This window comes from Rhinatrema bivittatum, chromosome 7 (assembly GCF_901001135.1).
Source record: "Rhinatrema bivittatum chromosome 7, aRhiBiv1.1, whole genome shotgun sequence".
NCBI classification, from domain to species: Eukaryota; Metazoa; Chordata; class Amphibia; order Gymnophiona; family Rhinatrematidae; genus Rhinatrema; species Rhinatrema bivittatum.
The window spans coordinates 284035593-284055780 of record NC_042621.1 but is presented as its reverse complement, the minus strand read 5'-3'; the positions used below and the strand labels follow the sequence as shown (position 1 = coordinate 284055780).

At 43.1% G+C, this 20188-nt stretch overlaps 1 protein-coding gene across 1 annotated transcript in view; it reads left to right on the top strand.

Moving 5' to 3' along the window:
• LOC115095960 (VPS10 domain-containing receptor SorCS1-like) overlaps positions 1-20188 on the top strand; it is a 1120107-nt gene that overhangs the window by 844195 nt on the left and 255724 nt on the right. The window contains 1 exon segment of the mRNA XM_029610345.1: positions 12817-12996. Within this exon segment, the coding sequence (XP_029466205.1) occupies positions 12817-12996 (180 nt within the window).

Below are 20188 nucleotides of genomic sequence, written 5' to 3'. Positions count from 1 at the left end.
GCTATTCTCTAAGTGAACTTAATAGCAGGTAATGGACTTCTCCTCCAAGAACTTATCCAATCCTTTTTTAAACACAGCTATATTAACTGCACTAACCACATCCTCCGGCAACAAATTCCAGAGTCTAATTGTGCGTTGAGTAAAAAGAACTTTCTCCGATTAGTTTTAAATGTGCCCCATGCTAACTTCATGGAGTGCCCCCTAGTCTTTCTACTATCTGGATAAATAGCGCACAACAGCTAAACTTGTGTATTTTTACAACTAAGGTAAAAAATATACAGGTGGAAATTTTACCTACATAATATATATATGCATTTACCTCCCGTAAATTGGCTTTTATGTCTGTAAATTGGGAGATTTTGTAACATGCGTGCAGCAATGAAATTACCTCCTGGCTCTATATCCTCAACTTCTTCCATTTCACCCAGACCCTGTCCCCAACCCAATCGCCAACACTAAAACTGCAAAACACTAAAACTGCCAAACTCACACAACACTGCCATAATAAAAAAATTACAACCACCCACTCACCCCCCCCCCCCCCCCCCCCCCTACAACTAACCTTTTAGAGATGTGAATTGGAACCGGAAGCGGCTCGGAGTCCAGTTCCGATTCACATCGTGGTTTTATTTTTTTCGTCCGGCCCGATCGCGGTTTTGTTTATCGGTTGCGCCCGATCCGATAAACAAAAAACCCACCCCGACCCTTTAAAACTAACCCCTTAGCTTCCCCCACCCTCCCGACCCCCCCAAAAACATTTTACAGGTACCTGGTGGTCCAGTGGGTGTCCCGGGAGCGATCTCCCGCTCTCGGGCCATCGGCTGCCACTAATCAAAATGGCCGGCGCCATTTTTAAATATGGCACCGGCCATCCAGTGCTCCCTCCATGTGACAGGGGCCGGCCAATGGCACGGATACCCTGTCACATGGTAAGGGCAAAGGACATCGGCGCCATTTTGATTAGTGGCAGCCGACGGCCAGGGAGTGGGAGATCGCTCCCGAGACCCCCACTGGACCACCAGGTACCTGTAAAATGTTTTTTGGGGGGTCGAGAGGGTGAGGGAAGCTAAGGGATTAGTTTTAAAGGTTCAGGGTGGGTTTAGGGGTTATTTTTGTGTGCCATTTTTCCCGCCCTCCCCCAAAACGATAAGAGAACCTCTATGAACAATATCGAGGGGTTTTCCTATCGTTTTGGGGGAACCCCCGATTTCTGACGATTTTGAAAATATCGATATTTTCAATCGTCCGAAGCCCGATTCACATCCCTATTACCTATCCCTCACCCTCTCTATACCCATTTTATCTGATCTGTGGGGTTGAATAAATTGAAATGAGGCAGAGATGATTCCAAATTGCTTCTTCCCTGCTGGGTTTCATTGTCAAAATGGCGCCACATACAACAAAATGACAATGGCAACCTCAAGGCTGGTCTGTGCAGTTTTAACAATGTGTGGGGCAGGAGCAATTGGAGATTGCTTCTGCTCCATTTTGACTTATTCCACCTCACATATGAGGTAAGATGGTACAGGGATTGGAGGAATAGACTAGTGGTTAGTGAACCATATAAACCAAATCCTGCTGCTGTTCCTTGTGCCCTTGGCCAAGTCACTTTATCCTCTATTGCCTTTGCACACTTAGATTATGAGCCCTGTGGGGACAAAGAAATACCTGCATGTAATCTGCTTTGAAGTGTCTGAAATAGCAGAATAATACAATAAATAAAGGGAGAGTAGGGGCTGGGGAAGCCTGCAACAGTTCATTAATGTATTTCATTGCAACAGCCCTATAGTTTGTTTTTTTTATGGCAAGGCGAGGGGAGAAACCTCATCATTCATTTTTTCAAAATTTAAAATTTTTTTTTTATGTTGTTTCAATTAAATGAAAAGCACATTTGAAAAGCCAGAGTTAAAAAAATACAAATCATTTTTATTCCCATGCACATCCGCAGTATATTTGTGTGACTTGGTGAATCCATTTCAAAGCCAACACAGTTCGCTGAGTCACGCCAGTCTGTTTTTGAGTTTTTACTTCAAAATTTCAGCAAACTGATTTTGGGCAAGCCCGTGAAATCCTTTGAGGTTCATCAAATATTAGTTTGCCCAACATGTTTGTGCATCTCCCCTAACAGGGATGGACACTTGCAAATATATTAGCACAGCAGCTCTCTGGTTGATCGCTCTGCTGCCACAGCTTGATCCATGAATTTGTTCAACTTACAATATGTTAGGGCTTAAAATAACCGTGTACAAGGCAGTCAATTGAAAAAAAGTGCCTTTTTTTTTTTTCAGAAGTCAACAGAGTTGATGCCTTGCTCTTCTCCCTGCTGTGCTCGTTCTAATGCGGCATTGCCAGCTCAGCACAGAGAACAGCCAGGGACTCTTGTAGAATGTCTAAAACATTCCCTGCATCTCTGTTATATTTCTCGACTCGACCTTCTTTTCTTTTTGCTTGCTAAGTTTATGCAAGGTGCCGTAGAGGACCAGGTGGAATAGATAGTTACACATACTTAAAGGCTAGGCAGAGCCAGGCTGGAAAGTCAGCGACAGGGCGGGGATCAGCCATGAAACTGATAGAAGTTTGACGGAGCATGGCAGCAGAGCAGAGAGTATATCGGTTTCTAATTACCGCAGCGTCCCTTACCACCAGCACATTGCCTTCCACATGCACCGGGAATCCCGCCGCCCGCTCTAGCAGTCGTGAACCCCTGCGGGATGCCTAAAAGAGGCTTCAGTTGGATCTCTGAATAATTGATTAAAACATGTCTGTTAAATGTTTGTTCCGTGGCTTTCCGAATAATTAAAGCAAAATAGATAATCAGTTGCCATCGTTCACTGGAACACATTCCAATCCTGTACAAAAATGTCTCCATGCTATCCTTGGATATCTCCAAGGGGTCATCATTAATGTATGTTAACTCTGTTTTGTGTTTGTTTTCCTATCTTTTACTTTGCGGTTTGGGTCTACCTGAAGAAGGCCTGACCTAGGCATGAACTCAGGTTCAGAAACAAAACATTAAGCACAAATATTCTTTTAATTGACTCCGAGGATCCCTCCAGATAATTTTGCTCATTAATAGGTGGAATGCACTATTGATCGGACATTAAAGAGCACTTCTCAAAGAATGGCCAGGGCACAGTGGCAGGGCGATGAGAGAGAGGTTTCCATTAGTACTGCCCTTGGACCTGGTGATCTGTAGATAAGTGAAGGATTTTTTATTTTTAGCACTGTCATTTCCTCTGGTAAATTCAAAGGAAGCATTTCAAATACTGTCTAATAAATAACAGGTAAATAGTTCCCAAACTCAGAAGGCAGGGCAGCTCATTATAGTCCTTTAATCACATTACTGCAGAAAGCAGGCTCAAATGCTTAGGTTCCGAGAACGCCTATCAATGCAATTTGTGCTTATTAAAATTGAACAAACATTGCGTTTCCCAAAGAAGCAGTAGTTTAAAAAGCCGTTTTTTGATTGGATTCTATTGAATCTCTTGTGGTTATAAAGTATTATGGAGAGGTGATTCTTGGGCACTTTAACTTGAGTTGCCCTCGCCTACGGTATTTTTTTAACAGCAGGATTTCAACAATAGCTGACTCACTGGGGGGCTGATGTATTAAAGTTGGGTAGAAAGCGGGGGACACCATGCAATATTTAAATTAGGGGGTGGTGTTAGCAAGGATGTGCTAGGGTCGCTTGGGACCCTAGCGCATCTTTGCTAACGCGAACCCAAACGGTTTTCGTGACTGCCGTACGCTGGTCTCGAAAACCAACGCCGATAAACCTGGCATCGGTTTTCCTGATCGCCATACGGCAGTAAGGGATGCCGACGCCAATAAAGCCAGCGTTGGTTTTAGTTGCTCCTGGCAGGCATTAATAGATGACAGTTACATGTGCATCAGAGACGCACATTTTTCTTTTGGCATTGGGAGTGAATGCCTAATGGCCTCATTCACATGCATTTGCATGTGAAGAGCGCTATTGCTTTCACTCCGCGTTAGACGCGCGTTGAATAGGCGCTAATCCCCTTATTGCATTAGGGGATTGATTAGCGCCTATTCTACCCGCGTCCAACTGCACGTTAAGCGTGCGCTCGGCTCAGCGCACCATATTGCATCGGCCCCCTGGGAGACTGTTATGGGACACTCTGTGCTTTGTGAGCTCGGATACTCTTGGGAACCAACAGGTGGTGCACTAGTAGTGATAGCGTTCAAAGAAAATGTTAAATTAGCCACTGACCTACATCCAGCTAAAAGCAACCTGGGTGCCTCTGCCTGACCCTTTACATTTGAAATGCTCTGCTTTTGACTAATGAATTGTAGAAAATTTGAGGTCTAACAAGCCAGGCAAGGTTTTGCCTGGTATGTGTTACCAAGACTTACTTACTTACTTACTTATTTATTTATTTATTTTAGTTTTTTCTATACCGGCATTCGTGAGGGTATCACATCATGCCGGTTTACAATAAACAGTGGAGTGATAAAAGGAACAATGAACGAAATAAATAATAGGTGCTAAACATAAAATAGTTACAGTTACAATAAAACAGGGATGAATACAACTGGGAGCAAGAGGAAAAATGAAAGGAACTTTAACATAGTATATCAACCGAAGTATATTAACCGACTTTTTTGATTTTCCCAGGACCTGCTGGAGAAATTTGTCAAACTTTCCCTAGTAAACCTGGGCAGGAGGTGGTGGTGATAGAGGGTAGTGGGGGATAGGGATGTGGAAGAGGGAGGAATCCGGCCTGGTTCAATACACATTGGCTGATTTCTGGAAATCTGCATCAAATCTGAACACCATGAACCCTGCCAAAGAACTCGAAAGTCAATGAAATTTGCTAAGCACAAGGAGCTACTCATGGAGATGTCAAATTCACAAACTTGTAGCCAATCCCTTGCTTGGCAAACCTCATGTAGGGGTGCTATGAGTCCCAGAGTTCAAGCCCAGCGGGGAGGAAAGCTATCTTTCTGTGCCCCTGGCACGGTCACTATCATTTATGTGCACCAACTCGTACTCCAGCTGGATGATGACCACCAGGTGTGCTAGAGTCCAAAATAGGAGCAAGGAAGCTAAAATGAATAAGAGTCAAACCGCAGTCCATCCATTCAATAAAGGAAGTGGTCACCATTTTTGTCTTCACCATCAACTCTGGACGGGGTGGGGGGGACGGAGGGGCATTCCAGGCATCCACCAACCTGTCTTTGAAAAATATTTCCTGTCTGCCCCCCTGGAGCTTCCCTATCATGATCCTTACTTTACAGCTTCTTTTCCACTAGAAAAGGTTGGTGTCTCTTTTGCAATTTTAATACCTTTCAGGCATTTAAAAGTCTTTATCATATTCCTCCCCGCTCCTCCTCTGAGAATATATTTAGATCCTCGAGTCTCACATCATGTTTCTTTTGGTAGCCTTTCTCTCTTGTCTCTGTGTTTTTTTTTGCGATAATGCCCTTATCCTCACGGTACCTATTCTGCAGCAGGGACAGCCTTTGCTGTACTTGTTCTATAGGAGCGCTGTATATGGAGGAAGCTGGCATTGCTTTGCCCAACCTGTCCCTGTTCTGTGGCAGGGCAGTGTGCGGAAGCTGGCACTGCTCTGGCGCTGCAGTACCTAACTCTGTGCCTGGGTGTTGTGGGGAAATTAGCATTCTGCTGTCCACGCTGCATCTGTCCTGCGGCTATATGGAGGATTTGGGTTTCCAGAGCTGTCAATCTTTTCTTGAGCACTGAATTCACTTTGGATAAATATATGCCCACATGTATTATTGATAGCACCTTAATATAAGGGGTGACCTTGATACAATAAAAAAATGGAACTTAAAACCTTGCATTTATTTAGCAGACAGACATATGTAATTCCCAAAGCTGCAAGAACTGAACTCCGGAGGTTTGCCAGGCTACTAATGTTTCATGTTCAAATGTTTCTTTCTCTCTACTTGTATCCTAAAAATATAAAACAATCATGAAAAGAAACAATTTATTAAAATAAGGAATCCGACCCAGAAGCATGCTTCCCTATACGACGAATAATTGACTGAAATTTGATTTGAAAAAGAAATAGATCAGCGCACCTTATTTATGTTCGTGCTCATAGAAAAATGACATCCTTCCTAAATAAACACTTCCGTTAAGGAATTCTTTGGATGTTGAAATAAACTGAATCAGAAGCAACCACAAAAACAGTTCAGGGCATTTACTGGGGCGGGGGAGTTCTGCTTTTTGAATTTCTTAGGTTTGCAAAAATTATACAGACGTGATAAATCATCATAGGACAGAGCCAAATATCCCCTGAACCCGATCAAATACCTTCTTTGCAACATGAGATATAATGGCTCAGGCTGACCATCTCCATATTTTTATCCAGTAATGAGGATAATTTTATAACTGGTGGGTTAGGCTGAAGTTTGCATGCAACTTGTACATGCAGATTTTAGCCAACATTTTCAATGTGAGATTATGCGCATTATGTTTGCTTTGAATATGCTCATGTGATTGGCCTTGTATATGCACCAATTACCAGGCACAAAGTTACCCCTGCTCCTCACAGGGTGCAACTTGTGCGGTTTAACTTGTGCCCAGGAAGGGTAACTTTAAAAACTATGGGGCGGATTTTCAAAAGGTTACGCGTGCCGGGCCTATTTTCAAAAGGCCCGGCAACGCGCGTAAAGCCCCTGGGATGCATGTAAGTCCCGGGGCTTGCAAAAAGGGGCTGTCTGGGGGTGGGGCAGGGGCGGGGTCAGAGGATCGCGTGCCAGCACGCGCAATCTGCTTCTGCTCACCCCACCCGTCCCTTTTCTTTGGCCCTTTTTAAAATAGGCCCGGTGCGCGTAAGGCCACCAGATTTACGCACGCAGGCTTTTGAAAATCTACTCCTCAGTCTCCTTCTTGGATTCCCCAGGATTCCTATATTTGACCTCCTCTACATGTGTGATCCTGGTTGGGGGCCTAAGCCGGGTGTATGCTCTACACAGATATAGAAGCAGGTAAATATAGATGTTAAAATACCTGCATTCCTTTTGTTCCACTGACAGTTGCCAGACCCAAACTTGTACCTCCTCCTGAGAATTGGGTTCATGCCCACATTCCTCTCTCCAAGGGAATAAGTCTATCCCCACTAACAAGTGCAATGTACATCCAAGGCTAATCACTCATTTAAAGATGGGTAGTCTACTGGACATTGAACTTTGTTTCGAGATTGTAAACAACTCACTTGCTGTCTTGTTGTTATGCACTTCACCAGTGGTGTCCTGCAACTCTGAAAAGCCAAACATGAGATCTGGTTTCATAATATCAGAAAACCTTTCCTCAGTTTGCTCAGCTGATAAGGACAAGCAATTGCTACCTCCTTCTTGCTTTTTCCATTGTATCCTGGCTGCCTTGTCCCTGCAGTCCTAGTATTGATGCAGAGTTTTTTTGATGATCCTGGGTAACTTTCATAAGCTTCTGACTTCTGACATCAAAGTTTTCCTGATGTGTTGCTTCATGGTCAAGGTCTTCCATATTAAATCTTTGCCAACATGCTGATGTAGTTGATGATGTAATTGTCTAGAATGTGTACTAGAGTCTCGTGATTCTTCTCATGGCTATATATGTGAGTATCTGCCAGTGTGCCTTTGTCTCTGCAATGCTGGTGCTCAGTTCTGTCTCCTCATCATCCTTGTGCTGCTCTAGTATTGAAGGTCAATGATCTTGGGTCTTTCTATCCCTCTGCCAGCTCTCCCCATTCCCTTCTCCCCTCCCATCTTTCCCATCCTATCCTATCTTGCTATTATCCTTCCTGTACCTACTAGGTCTTAATACTGGATTCTGCCCTGCCTTCTCTACCTCCATGACCTGGCTACTGCGCTCATGTACATCCTCCTGTGCTACCTCCTCCCGTAGTCTTTCTGGCAATCTTGACTTCTCTCCTGCTTCTCATTCTTACCTCAACACTAGGCCTCCTAAATATTCTTTGCATTCTTTCTTCTAGCACATTCATGCACTAAGACTCTCTCCCCTTTCCATGCTCTCCAGTATCTTTCTCTGATTCATACCCTAATATGTACTATACCAAACCTTGAAACAAACTGAAAACAACAGGCATACTGGGAGACAAAAATATAAAGAATAGGAAGGGAAACAATAGACGAAAAAAAAGGCTAGGACACCAAAAAAATCACCCCTTTTTCCCAATGAAATCATCTACATCTGTGTCCAGTTGTGGTCCATTCTTTGCATACAGCACTGATATCACTAGCAGGTGCTAGCTTCCAGTGTATATAGTTTTGTAGAAAGCAGCAGAAGCTGTTAAAAAAATTATAATGAGTATACACAAAACAGTGAATAGACAGTAAATAACATTACAAGTAGACATCATTTTCAATTTTTTATTTTCTCATACAATGCATGCTATTACAATCAAATCTGGGCACTTTTTCATGAGTAGACGTTGTGCATATTTTAACCAATGAGCTTATAGTCCCAGATATTTAAAAGCCCCAAGGAACTACAACTCAAATACTGTCTCTCAATATAAAACTCTTCCCATGTTCTTACGTTATCTGAGTGTCCAAGATTTCCCTGCATAGGGGGAAGATATTCTTCTAAGCCCTGTGCATTTGCTTTAAGTCAAATTCCAATATTAAATCCTTGTAAACAACACTGACAACCTTCAGGGTTTATATAGCAACATTGACTATGCTAGAGACGGTAAAGGCTTCCAGCATAAGGTTTGCTGGGAATGTTGTAATTAATAGCAGTCTTTACAATGGTTATTATCTCCAAATCATCTTGTAGAAGTTTGTTGGCGTGCATAAAATACGTTTGTGACTTTTAGTTTATTCGCAATAAAGTCAGATGTCAATTTATTGCCAATTGTTAACCATATCAGTTCTCATTTCCAATCTTATGATGAAACCAAGTCCCTCCAAATTTATAGGGACTAAACCTTGAATCAAAGTCACTGTATTCCATAGCAAATTCCAAATTTCATTCCTCCCCAGTAGCTTTTTTCCCTCTCTCTTCCATTCTCTCGATACCAAAGTGGTACCCGCTGACGCCTTTTCTTTTTGTCACCTCTTTCAGCTGATGATGATCCCCTGGATAGGACCAACAAACTTTTCTCCTCCTTGCTAATGAATAGGAATGCATTTCTCCTCTTAGGAAACAGATGTTCCCTTGCACCTTTCACAATGAAAAACTCCACTTCCCTTGATGATACAAAAGCCTGAGTCCCTGGATCCTTAGGAGCTTAGTTAACAAAAAAGGAAAATCTTAATAAAAGAAAAAAGAAAACAAAATAAGAAGCAAGCAGGGTGGACAACTCCCTCCTAAACCCCCCCCCCAAAAAAAAAAAACCCACCCCACATTCCAAAACCAGAGTAATAAGGAAAATGCCTCCATCTCCTAACTTTACCTGGGTTTCCAGAGACCTTTTGTAGGAACACAGCCAGAAAGGAACAAAAGAAAAAACATGCTGCTCCAAAAAGGTCAACAAAAGAATCCACATAGTTAAATGGCAGCCATGTTATTTTTTATTGAATAGGAATCTTTCATCCAGGCTCCCACATGGGGGAGTTATTCCTCTCATAATACCTACTCGGTTTCTCCTCCTTTTGTGAAATCAAATGATCCTAGTTCAGTACCTTTAGGGTTTCCACAGCCTCCCCCCATGTTGTTTTTTAAATTTTGAACTTTACAATGAACCTTATAATAGGCACAAAGCATGCAATATGCTAACTACAAAATAAATATGAAGGACAAATTAAAAATCCATTAAACATGGTTTGTATTACTTCAGATTTTGCCACTTCAGGCTGCAGTCCTTCAGTGGACTCTGTTTCCACACAGAATTAGAGTCTGCAAACGTGTTATCAATGGGTACAAATTAATCAAATATTAAAACTAACAAAAATTATTAACCCAGAAAATAGGTGTAGAAATGTAACTCCATGCCAATTGAGATCCACTAAGCATTTCTTAAACTTTATGAGGAATTACCATCATTGGCATACATCGACCTGGTGTGAATGCAGACTTCAAAATCTCCTTCCCTGTGTCATCCACTTCGAAGCGGGACACCAAATCATTGATAAATAGTACAGCAGAACAGCATGATTCCTCTGCAGGCAGGCCCCGTAGGTGGAGTATCCAATATTGAACAAATGTAAAAGAAACTAAAGTACAACGCACTCTCACAGCCAATTAGTGTGGAATTCTCTCAAAATTCCTGAAATCAAGTTAGATTAAATAGTGTCCCATACCAACAACAAAGGAATCAACAAATAGTAAACTTAATACATGTAACCTGAGTCCCATGTTAACCTAGGGTGAAACAATAGATTTTAGCCACATAATAGGAATTGCAATATTCACCCTTCCAGATGTAAGTCAGACTCTTCCCATGATAGATCCACCTAAAAAAAATCTGAAACAAATAATGACATTAGGACAAATCACATTCCCCATTCTGACCAAGATGAGGAAGTATTCCCTCTCCATGACAATAAAAAATAATAGTGCTACATTATATCATGCCACACATCCTTAATTATTCTGCCTAACAGAATATATTTTATATCCAGTTGAGGTACCTCTTACATGGGGTTGATATTCCTTTGCCTCACATTTGCAAGGATGTGGACATTGGAATATCACCTGTAGTTTCATCACTCACTGCTTCAGAGTAAGTCCGCAGGATTCCATTTAATGAATTATGCGTATGTGTTACTACTCTTTCTGCCTCCATGGTTGACTAATGCTGCAAAGAAAAAAAAGTTCCAAAATATTATAATCACATCCGGTATCAGTATACCTGAAATAGAAAATGTGTTAGTGACAAGCCAGAATAATCCTGAACTTGCATTAGGTTGAAAACCATTTTTTAAACATTTTATTGATTTTTATAGTAGGATTTTTAAGGAGAATTTGTTTCAGTTAGGGTCAACATTTCCCAGCACAGAACTATACACCATAATACATAACTCCAATAACATGACTTATTGCAACTGGGAAATAACTATTTAAATGAATAAAGAACATAAAATGAAATTATTAATACTTCTATAATTGCACTTTGAAATAAATTAAAGTCCAAGTGTATGGAACCAAATCCCATCTGGTAAAAAGTGTCACTGTGACCAGCAACTCTCTGACACAGTTATGTATCCAGGTCTTCTGGTAGTTATGGTCAGTCCAATTAACTGTCCAGCTCTTGCAGACAAATTCACTTTCCATAAAATAGTGATCCTCAGATGATAACAGGTCTGGTCATTCATGTCTCCTTTATTCAGGACCTAAAATGAAAGAGAGTAACACAAGGCAAACAGCCCAGTTTTTAGAGGTAGAGGTACACAATTAACACGTTATCCAAAAAGAATTGTCTGTGAAGTAGTAGATTATACAGGAAAAGAAAAAAACAGCTTTATCATAGAGTTTCAATTGGGCAGGGTTATCTTCCCATTCTCTAATGGAATAAATGTGGAACAATGTTTCATCTGTTTAATGTACCACAGACTCTTCAGTGAGGATAGTCTCCGCACATGGTACCTCATCGTCAAAAAAGGCTTATTGGAGATGACTTCCCATAAAGGAGGTGGATGGGCTTGTAAAGACATGACATAACATACTCTAGTTTAAAGCCTGGTCTATTTCAGAAGATCCTGTGACCCTTCTTTGACAGGTGGACCCCATCTCTGCTTATCAGTCCTTGGACTATCATCCCATGGTCCAGGAAGACAAAAAGCTCTCAACTTCATCTATGCAGTCATTCATTCTTCTGCAGAATGTAACTTTCTCTGCCTTGGCCTTTATCTTTGACTGGGAGGAATGAGAAGAATACCAAATGAATGCACATCCCTACAATATTATTTGTGCCAACATGGATGAGAAGCTTCAAATAGTCAGCAAGCTTGACGATTGTCAGCAATTTCTCCATAATGTCTGAGATTTTGGCACCTGGCAGACAGCTCACCTCCTAAGACAACATGTCTAGATGGCAGATGCATTCCCTCTGTGCTCCTCAGAAGAAAGACAGCAGTTACCACTACCCTTCACTTCCTAGATGCACTGGTTGCTGAGCCAGTAACTTTGAGGGTTTCAAGATCTGGTTCTTTCTCTTTGTAAGATGGTTTCTCTTCTTTCACTTCCAGGGCTGCATACTGGTTCTTCAGCTTAAGGGGAATTGGAGTTAGCATATGGGGGTCTAGTAGCTATGGTATTGTGGGTCCATCTCTCTTCTGGTGGTCCAGTTTCACTTTCCCTTCTATTTGAGTTTTCTGTCTTTGTCACCTCAACAAGCATTTCATCAGCATAGACCTAATTGCCGATGCTGGTGATGAGAAGAGAGCGATTGCATATTAGGAAAGGAATATTTGGGTTCAGACATACTGCAGTGAAGATGATCATGCATTATTACACAATTCCAAGCAGGAGCTGGTCTAAAAATGTGTAAATACTGTGTATGTGACTTTTTCAAGATATGAAGGGTCTCTAAATCATGGGGAAGGGGAATTATTTGTATTCACCAAAGATGGCAAATAGTTTTCTGCTGTAAATTTTCTTTCAGTCATGAATTTGGGTGATTCGACCTCTGTGTGCATTCTATGTCAGCAGATTATGGAGAATGCTTGCGGAGCAGAACTATTCTAAAGCACACTAAAGTATTTGTAATTACACATAATATAGAAACATAGAAATGACGGCAGAAAGGGACCAAATGATCCACCCAGCCTGTCCAGCAAGCTTATGCTTATGCTAGTATCTACTGCACTGTGGATAGGCTCAGGGTGTATGATGCTTGGAGTAATCAGAATGAAACTCTTTTCTTTTGTATTCTTTTGCAGGATATGCACGTTATCAGTACGGACGAGAACCAAGTGTTTGTTGCCATTCAAGAATGGAACCAGAACGATACATACAATCTTTACATATCTGACACCCGAGGAGTCCTTTTCACGCTGGCCTTGGAGAATGTGAAAAGCAGTATTGGGCCAGAAGGAAATGTTATGATCGACCTTTACGAGGTATATCACAACAAGTGCAAACTGCAAGGTGCCATGCTGTGCCTGTGTCAGTGGAGTCCCATACTGTTACTAAATAAATAGTGAGTTGCACAGGGATGATTTTCTGTAATGTCAGCTGCAATGTCACTGTAATTGGATACGTGATTAGCTCTGAAAATCATTACAACACTGTTAACTAGGGGTATACATGCAGACTCATGAATAACTTAATCCCTTCAGACCTTGGAAATCCTACAGTGTCAGTCTTCCAAGCTAATTCTGGATAGGGTTTTTTTTTATGACCTGAATGATGTTGTAGACTTTTTAAAGACCACTGAAAGTGTTGTATAGATAGATATCACATTCATGATTTTAAAATCAGTGCCTTAGAATATCCTGTTAAGACTATTTTGTTGGCCTGTGTAACTGGTTAGAAGATTTCCCTTATGCCAAAGAGTCTTTGATTTGGGGGCTGGATCAAAGGGGTTTTAGCTCGGGGGGGGTCTTGGGGCAGTTGCTTGCAGGGGTCTTGAGGCCCCTGTCTGGAGGCTCTTGGGTCCGGCTCAGATAGCCTCTAATATATTTGTTTTACTTCCTGGTTAGAGGTGTGAGCTAAACCTAATTTCCACCTCTACCCCTTTTAAGGTTAAGGCGGAAGAAAAGTTAAAATTGACTATTTAGCGTGCATTGTAACTTTGCTAGCATTTTCAGGAAATTTTCTTTAGCACTGATTTTTTGACTACCATGCGCTCTGCGTATCATTGTGTTTTTTACATGAGACGTGAACTCTTTTTAATGTGATAGTTAAAAAAAAAAAAAGAGTGTTAAAAATGGAGAGGTCCATATTGAGAGGCATTTAGCTTGATGACTCAGAAGTTAACCAGCTAAGTTAAAATTTGGGCATTTATCCAGCTAAATTCTAGCTGTATACCTTATAATCCCACTAAAATTTGGCTGGATAAGTTAGAGGCGTTCCGGGGGCATAACTGGGAAGAGTTGAATTAGCCAGAACAGTTTTCCAACTAAATCCGATATTCAGAGGTAGCCGGGTAACTTATCTGGTAAAGTCATTAGCCGGATAGATTTAGGATAGCCAGGTATATTAACTGGTGCGGCCTTGCTGTTGAATATACAGGCTAAATTAGCTGGATAGTTTTATCCTGCTAACTAGCTGAGCCATACAGCAGCTGAATATAAACCCTTTAGTGCCCATGTTTAGTGTGATCAAATTACATCGGCCCTCTCTTCTGTTTATGTAGAGGTTTGATATACCTCACTCTTGCGCCTTCCTGTAGCACGCAAACACCATCACAAGTCACCAGCAATTTTCCGTGGGCCCTGTTTATTACAAATGGGCTAGGAGAATGCTGGTTTCTTAAAACAAAATTTGACTGCTGTAACAAACAAAACTGACTTTTGGAGATGCAACTTCGGCTTACCTTAACCAAAGTTTGTTATAAAAGGGATTTTAGTAGCCCGGAAACCACCTCTGGCTGTTTGGGACTCTCCTTCTCCGTTCCCTGACAATCTCATGACTAAACAATCACATTTCTTTCAATTTCCAACATTGTTCCTACCTGCTGCAGCCTTAGCTAGGAATGATTGCCGTAAAAAGTAGGGATGTGAATCGTGTCCTCGATCGTCTTAACGATCGATTTCGGCTGGGAGGGGGAGGGAATCGTATTGTTGCCGTTTGGGGGGGTAAAATATCGTGAAAAATCGTGAAAAATCGTTAAAAAATCGAAAAATCGAAAAATCGAAAAACCGGCACATTAAAACCCCCTAAAACCCACCCCCGACCCTTTAAATTAAATCCCCCACCCTCCCGAACCCCCCCCCAAATAACTTAAATAACCTGCGGGTCCAGCGGCGGTCCGGAACGGCAGCGGTCCGGAACGGGCTCCTGCTCCTGCATCTTGTCGTCTTCGGCCGGCGCCATTTTCCAAAATGGCGCCGAAAAATGGCGGCGGCCATAGACGAAAAAGATTGGACGGCAGGAGGTCCTTCCGGACCCCCGCTGGACTTTTGGCAAGTCTCGTGGGGGTCAGGAGGCCCCCCACAAGCTGGCCAAAAGTTCCTGGAGGTCCAGCGGGGGTCAGGGAGCGATTTCCCGCCGCGAATCGTTTTCGTACGGAAAATGGCGCCGGCCATACGCGTATGGCCGGCGCCATTTTCCGTACGGAAAATGGCGCCGGCAGGAGATCGACTGCAGGAGGGTCGTTCAGCGAGGCGCCGGAACCCTCGCTGAACGACCTCCTGCAGTCGATCTCCTGCCGGCGCCATTTTCCGTACGAAAATGATTCGCGGCGAGAAATCGCTCCCTGACCCCCGCTGGACCTCCAGGAACTTTTGGCCAGCTTGTGGGGGGCCTCCTGACCCCCACGAGACTTGCCAAAAGTCCAGCGGGGGTCCGGAAGGACCTCCTGCCGTCCAATCTTTTTCGTCTATGGCCGCCGCCATTTTTCGGCGCCATTTTGGAAAATGGCGCCGGCCGAAGACGACAAGATGCAGGAGCAGGAGCCCGTTCCGGACCGCTGCCGTTCCGGACCGCCGCTGGACCCGCAGGTTATTTAAGTTATTTGGGGGGGGTTCGGGAGGGTGGGGGATTTAATTTAAAGGGTCGGGGGTGGGTTTTAGGGGGTTTTAGTGTGCCAGCTCACGATTCTAACGATTTATAACGATAAATCGTTAGAATCTGTATTGTATTGTGTTCCATAACGGTTTAAGACGATATTAAAATTATCGGACGATAATTTTAATCGTCCTAAAACGATTCACATCCCTAGTAAAAAGGGCTCATCAGACTAGCTGTTGAAGATCTGACTGTGTTATGGAAAGGTACTGCCCCCCTGAGAGAAGGGGGGAAGTGTGTGTCACTAGAAGTGCAAAACAGGCAGAACTGTAACTGATCTGATCAGGTCGGTGATGCAGGAGGGGCTGACTACCTAGACAGAGTATCGGCTGACGGTAAAGCTGACATAAATGCCCCTTTACATCTAATTATATTGGCTTGAAGTGAGCTTAAGGCCATCTAGCACACATCTCTCAAATAGGATTGTTGTGAATGATGGGTGCTCAGGAGGGGAAAATGGAGTCTGAGAAGGAAAAATAAGAAAATCCATACATTAATTAAAGAGGAGTGGTTGCAGTGGCAAAGCAGGACCTTTCCAATAAAGCCAGCAAATAGAAAAACAAACCCTACCCTGGTAGCCAGTGCACTGACAAGGCTTGTTGAGAGGGTATAAGTGCTCTCCTACAAGATCAAACTGTCAAAATCATTTCCCTAGCTCCAGAAAGCCGTTGAGCCTTGCATTTGGAATTTCAAACAGCAAAGATGACACACTCTCCAGCTGTTTAACTGTGTGTGGTTACAGCCATTCCAGTACGTCTTCTGTGATGGTTGAACCTTTTGCTAAAAAGTATCTCCAATACAGAAACCACTTTCATGCTTTTTCTACACAGTGTGTTTCCCTTCTAAAGTCAAATGAACAAGATAATGAGTGGGTTGGTTTTTTTTTTGGACAAGTAGTCCCTGCTTTCTCATTTTTCTTTCAACTCATTGAGAACCAGTGCTGTGAATCTGGCACTGTGAGCCTTCACTTGCAACGACCAGGGATTTTCATTGCTCATTGCAGGAACATTCTTAAGGCCAGGAGCCATGCATCAGGGCTTCTTCTGGAACCCTGCAACATGAAATTTAAATGTAGCAACCAGGTGTCACATTTATGGATGACTCTCCCCCCCCCCATGAATGCTGCCTATGTGGCATCCACAGATCCAGTAAACCCAGGGATCAGAAGACCTGGCTTGGGGATTGAACTGGACATCCTCAGCATGGTGGTGCACAGCTCTGCCACTGGGACCCACCCATACATGGCTTTTGAAGCGTTTTTCAAGTTTTCATCGATCAGTCTCTGGTGAATTTCATCAGAGTAAATTCCAGGACCATGATTGGCCATCACATGAAGTCTGAACCTAATTAGCCTACTTTAACGAAAGTTATCAAGCTCCTGGGCAGATAGGTCTCACCACCACATTTATTTATTTATTTAAAGGCTTTTATATACCGATGTTGAAGTACTGGTACATATCACGTCGGTTTACATAGAACCAAAGTTGGAAATTACATCGAACAAGAGGTTACAAATAACAGGGCAAATAACAGGGCTAACTTGTAAGAGATTATAGAAAAGGTGAGAACGATTTAAAATTATTATTACAAAAAACACATAGTAAAAAACAAAGAAACATAGAAAAGATGGCAGAAAAGGACCAAATTGTCCATCCAGTCTACCCAGCAAACTTATGGTAGCATCTGCCGCGCCATACAAATCACCCCCATATTTATCAGTTTCCCAGACTGTCAAAGTCAGGGCCTTTGTTGGTTGCAGTTTGAGTCCAATTCTGCATTACCTTTTGCCCTTGAAGCAGAGAGCAATGTTCGAGTTGCATCAAACGTTTCAGGCTTATTGGGTAAGGGTAGTAGAGATGTGAATCGGAACCGGAATCGGTTCTGATTCCGGTTCCGATTCACATCGTGGTTTTTTTTTTCGTCTGGCCCGATCGCGGTTTTGTTTATCGGCTGTGCCCGAGCCGATAAACAAAAAACCCACCCGACCCTTTAAAACTAATCCTTTAGCTTCCCCCATCCTCCCGACCCCCCTAAAAAAACTTTTTACAGGTACCTGGTGGTCCAGTGGGGGTCCTGGGAGCGATCTCCCGCTCTCGGGCCGTCGGCTGCCACTAATAAAAATGGCACCGATGGCCTTTGCCCTTACCATGTGACAGGGTATCCGTGCCATTGGCCGGCCCCTGTCACATGGTAGGAGCACTGGATGGCCCGCGCCATTTTTAAAGACAATGCTTTTTTTTTATACTATCAAGGGAAGATTTTTGCCTGGATTGCCATTGTTTTTGCTTTGTAGTTTCCTCTTGCTCTTTCTGGGCTTCTAGCTAACTTGGATATGGCCTCGACTGGGGTTACGAAGCCATTAACCATTTAAAAGGACAGCAGGGATTTGTTATTTTTATGTTCCTACCCTTACCATCTAGCCCAGCCATCACAGTTACAGACCTTGGCCTTGGACTACAGACTGCATCTCCTTCTTGATTAAGGGTTCTCAACCCAGTCCTCGAGAGCCACCCAGTCAGTCTGGTTTTCAGGTTATCCACAAGAAATATATGTACAAAGGGATTTTTCATGTAAAAATATGTGTGCATTTCGGGGCATTGTTAAGAAGTATGGGGTAGATTTTCAAAGGGTTACGCACGTAACCCTTTGAAAACCTACCCCTGCGCGCGCCGAGCCTATTTTGCATAGGCTCGGTGGCGTGCACAAGCCCTGGGACGTGCGTATGTCCTGGGGCTTTCAAAAATGGGCGGGTAGGGGATGGGGCCGGGGATGGGGCGGTAGTCCGGGGGCGGTCCTGAGTCCTCCGGCACAACGGCCGTGCCGGAGGTTCATGCGACGGCATCTGGCCGGCGCACGCAAGTTACACCTGCCTCGGGCAGGCGTAACTTTGACAACAAAAGGTAGGGGGGGATTTAGGTAGGGCTGGGGGGAGGGTTAGATAGGGGAAGGGAGGAGAAGGTGGGGGGCAGCCGAAAAAAAGTTCCCTCTGCGGCCGCTTTGATTTCGGAGCAGTCTTGGAGGGAATGGGGAAAGCCATCAAGCCTCCCCTAGGGCTCGGTGCACGCAAGGTGCACAAGTGTGCACCCCCTTGCACGCGCCGACCCTGGATTTAATAACATGCGTGCGGCAGCGCAAGCATGTTATAAAATCGGGTGTACATTTGTGTGTGCCGGGTAGTGCACACAAATGTACCCCACCCGCGTAAGAATAAAAATCTGCCCCTATGTGCAGAAGTTGCTATTTTGTAAGAGATATACAAGAATACATAACTGAACATATTTGAACACCTGCTAATTGATGGGCACAAGTGAAATCAGGCTTGTCTGCCGTTTTTGATTGGGAAGTGTGGGTAATGTGATGGGGATCCAGTGTGAAGTACTGGCGTGAACTGGAGAAAGACTGGAAGAGGTGGTGGAGGTATCGGTGAACTGGTGATTCCAATTACTCGCGCATGCGCCACGTTTAATTCTGAGTAATTATACTCGCAGTGCCACAATTATTTCGCGTGCAAAATATACCCATGGATATTTATAAAATGGATAAAGTATGCATTATTTTGCATTAGAAATATTTGCGCATACTGAAACATATGTGAATACTTTCAGAGTAGAAATACGTGGTATTTTATAACTGTGCCGCTACGGCAGCACAGTTTTTAAAATACTAGCATTAGTTTCCATGCATATAGATATGCATGCAAATGCTCTGCACAGATAGGTTTGAAAGTTAGGATCCTTATTTTCAAATCATATAGGCAGTCAATGGAAATATATTTCATGCATATGGATAGATACCTTTAAAACCAAACTGGCCTGGCAGTTCCTGAGGACTGCATTGGGAATGATTGCTCTAGACCCCGATCCCCAGGAATCACTAATGTGTGGTGATTGGAGCTGTGGGCTGTGGAAGCTGCCTCTGTGGAGTCCCAGCCACAGCCAGCCTGAGGAGCAGATGCAGGGCTCAGGAACCAAACCCACATAGCACTGTTACTGAGCCACAGGGCCAATTATCCTCCCCTGGATTTGTTAATGAATTCAGTTAAGTTTGAATATTGTGCAGATAAGTAATCTGTCTAGCCAACTGACAGATAGCTGCTAGTATTGATTTTCTTATTTCCCAAGAGCATATCTGTAGGTACCTGTAGACATTTTAGGAATTCTAACTACAGTCTGTGTCAAGTCCAGGTTGAAATTACTAGTTTTTGAATAAATACTTTGATAACCTTCTAAGGTAGAAGCAATATGGCTGCTTTTGCTTGAGGTTACACACTTTCTTCTTTCATATCATTCAGCCACACTGGAAAGGCATCATAAATGTTCCTGATCCTACCCTAGATCAGCCCAGACAAGTGGATTTTGCATTCCAACCAGCAGATGGAGGCAGAGAACTAAAAGCTTTTCAGGCACTGCTACTTAACCGAGAGCGCCACCTGCAGGCCCTCAGTATTAACCTGTATTTCTCTGTCTCCAGCAGCTGGTAGAGGTGCAAACTTGCATGTCTAGTTAAAAACAAAAACAAAAAAAAAGAAAAAGAATTTGGAGAAGGAGATTAGGGTAGGTTTAGGTGAAGAAGAATAGAAGA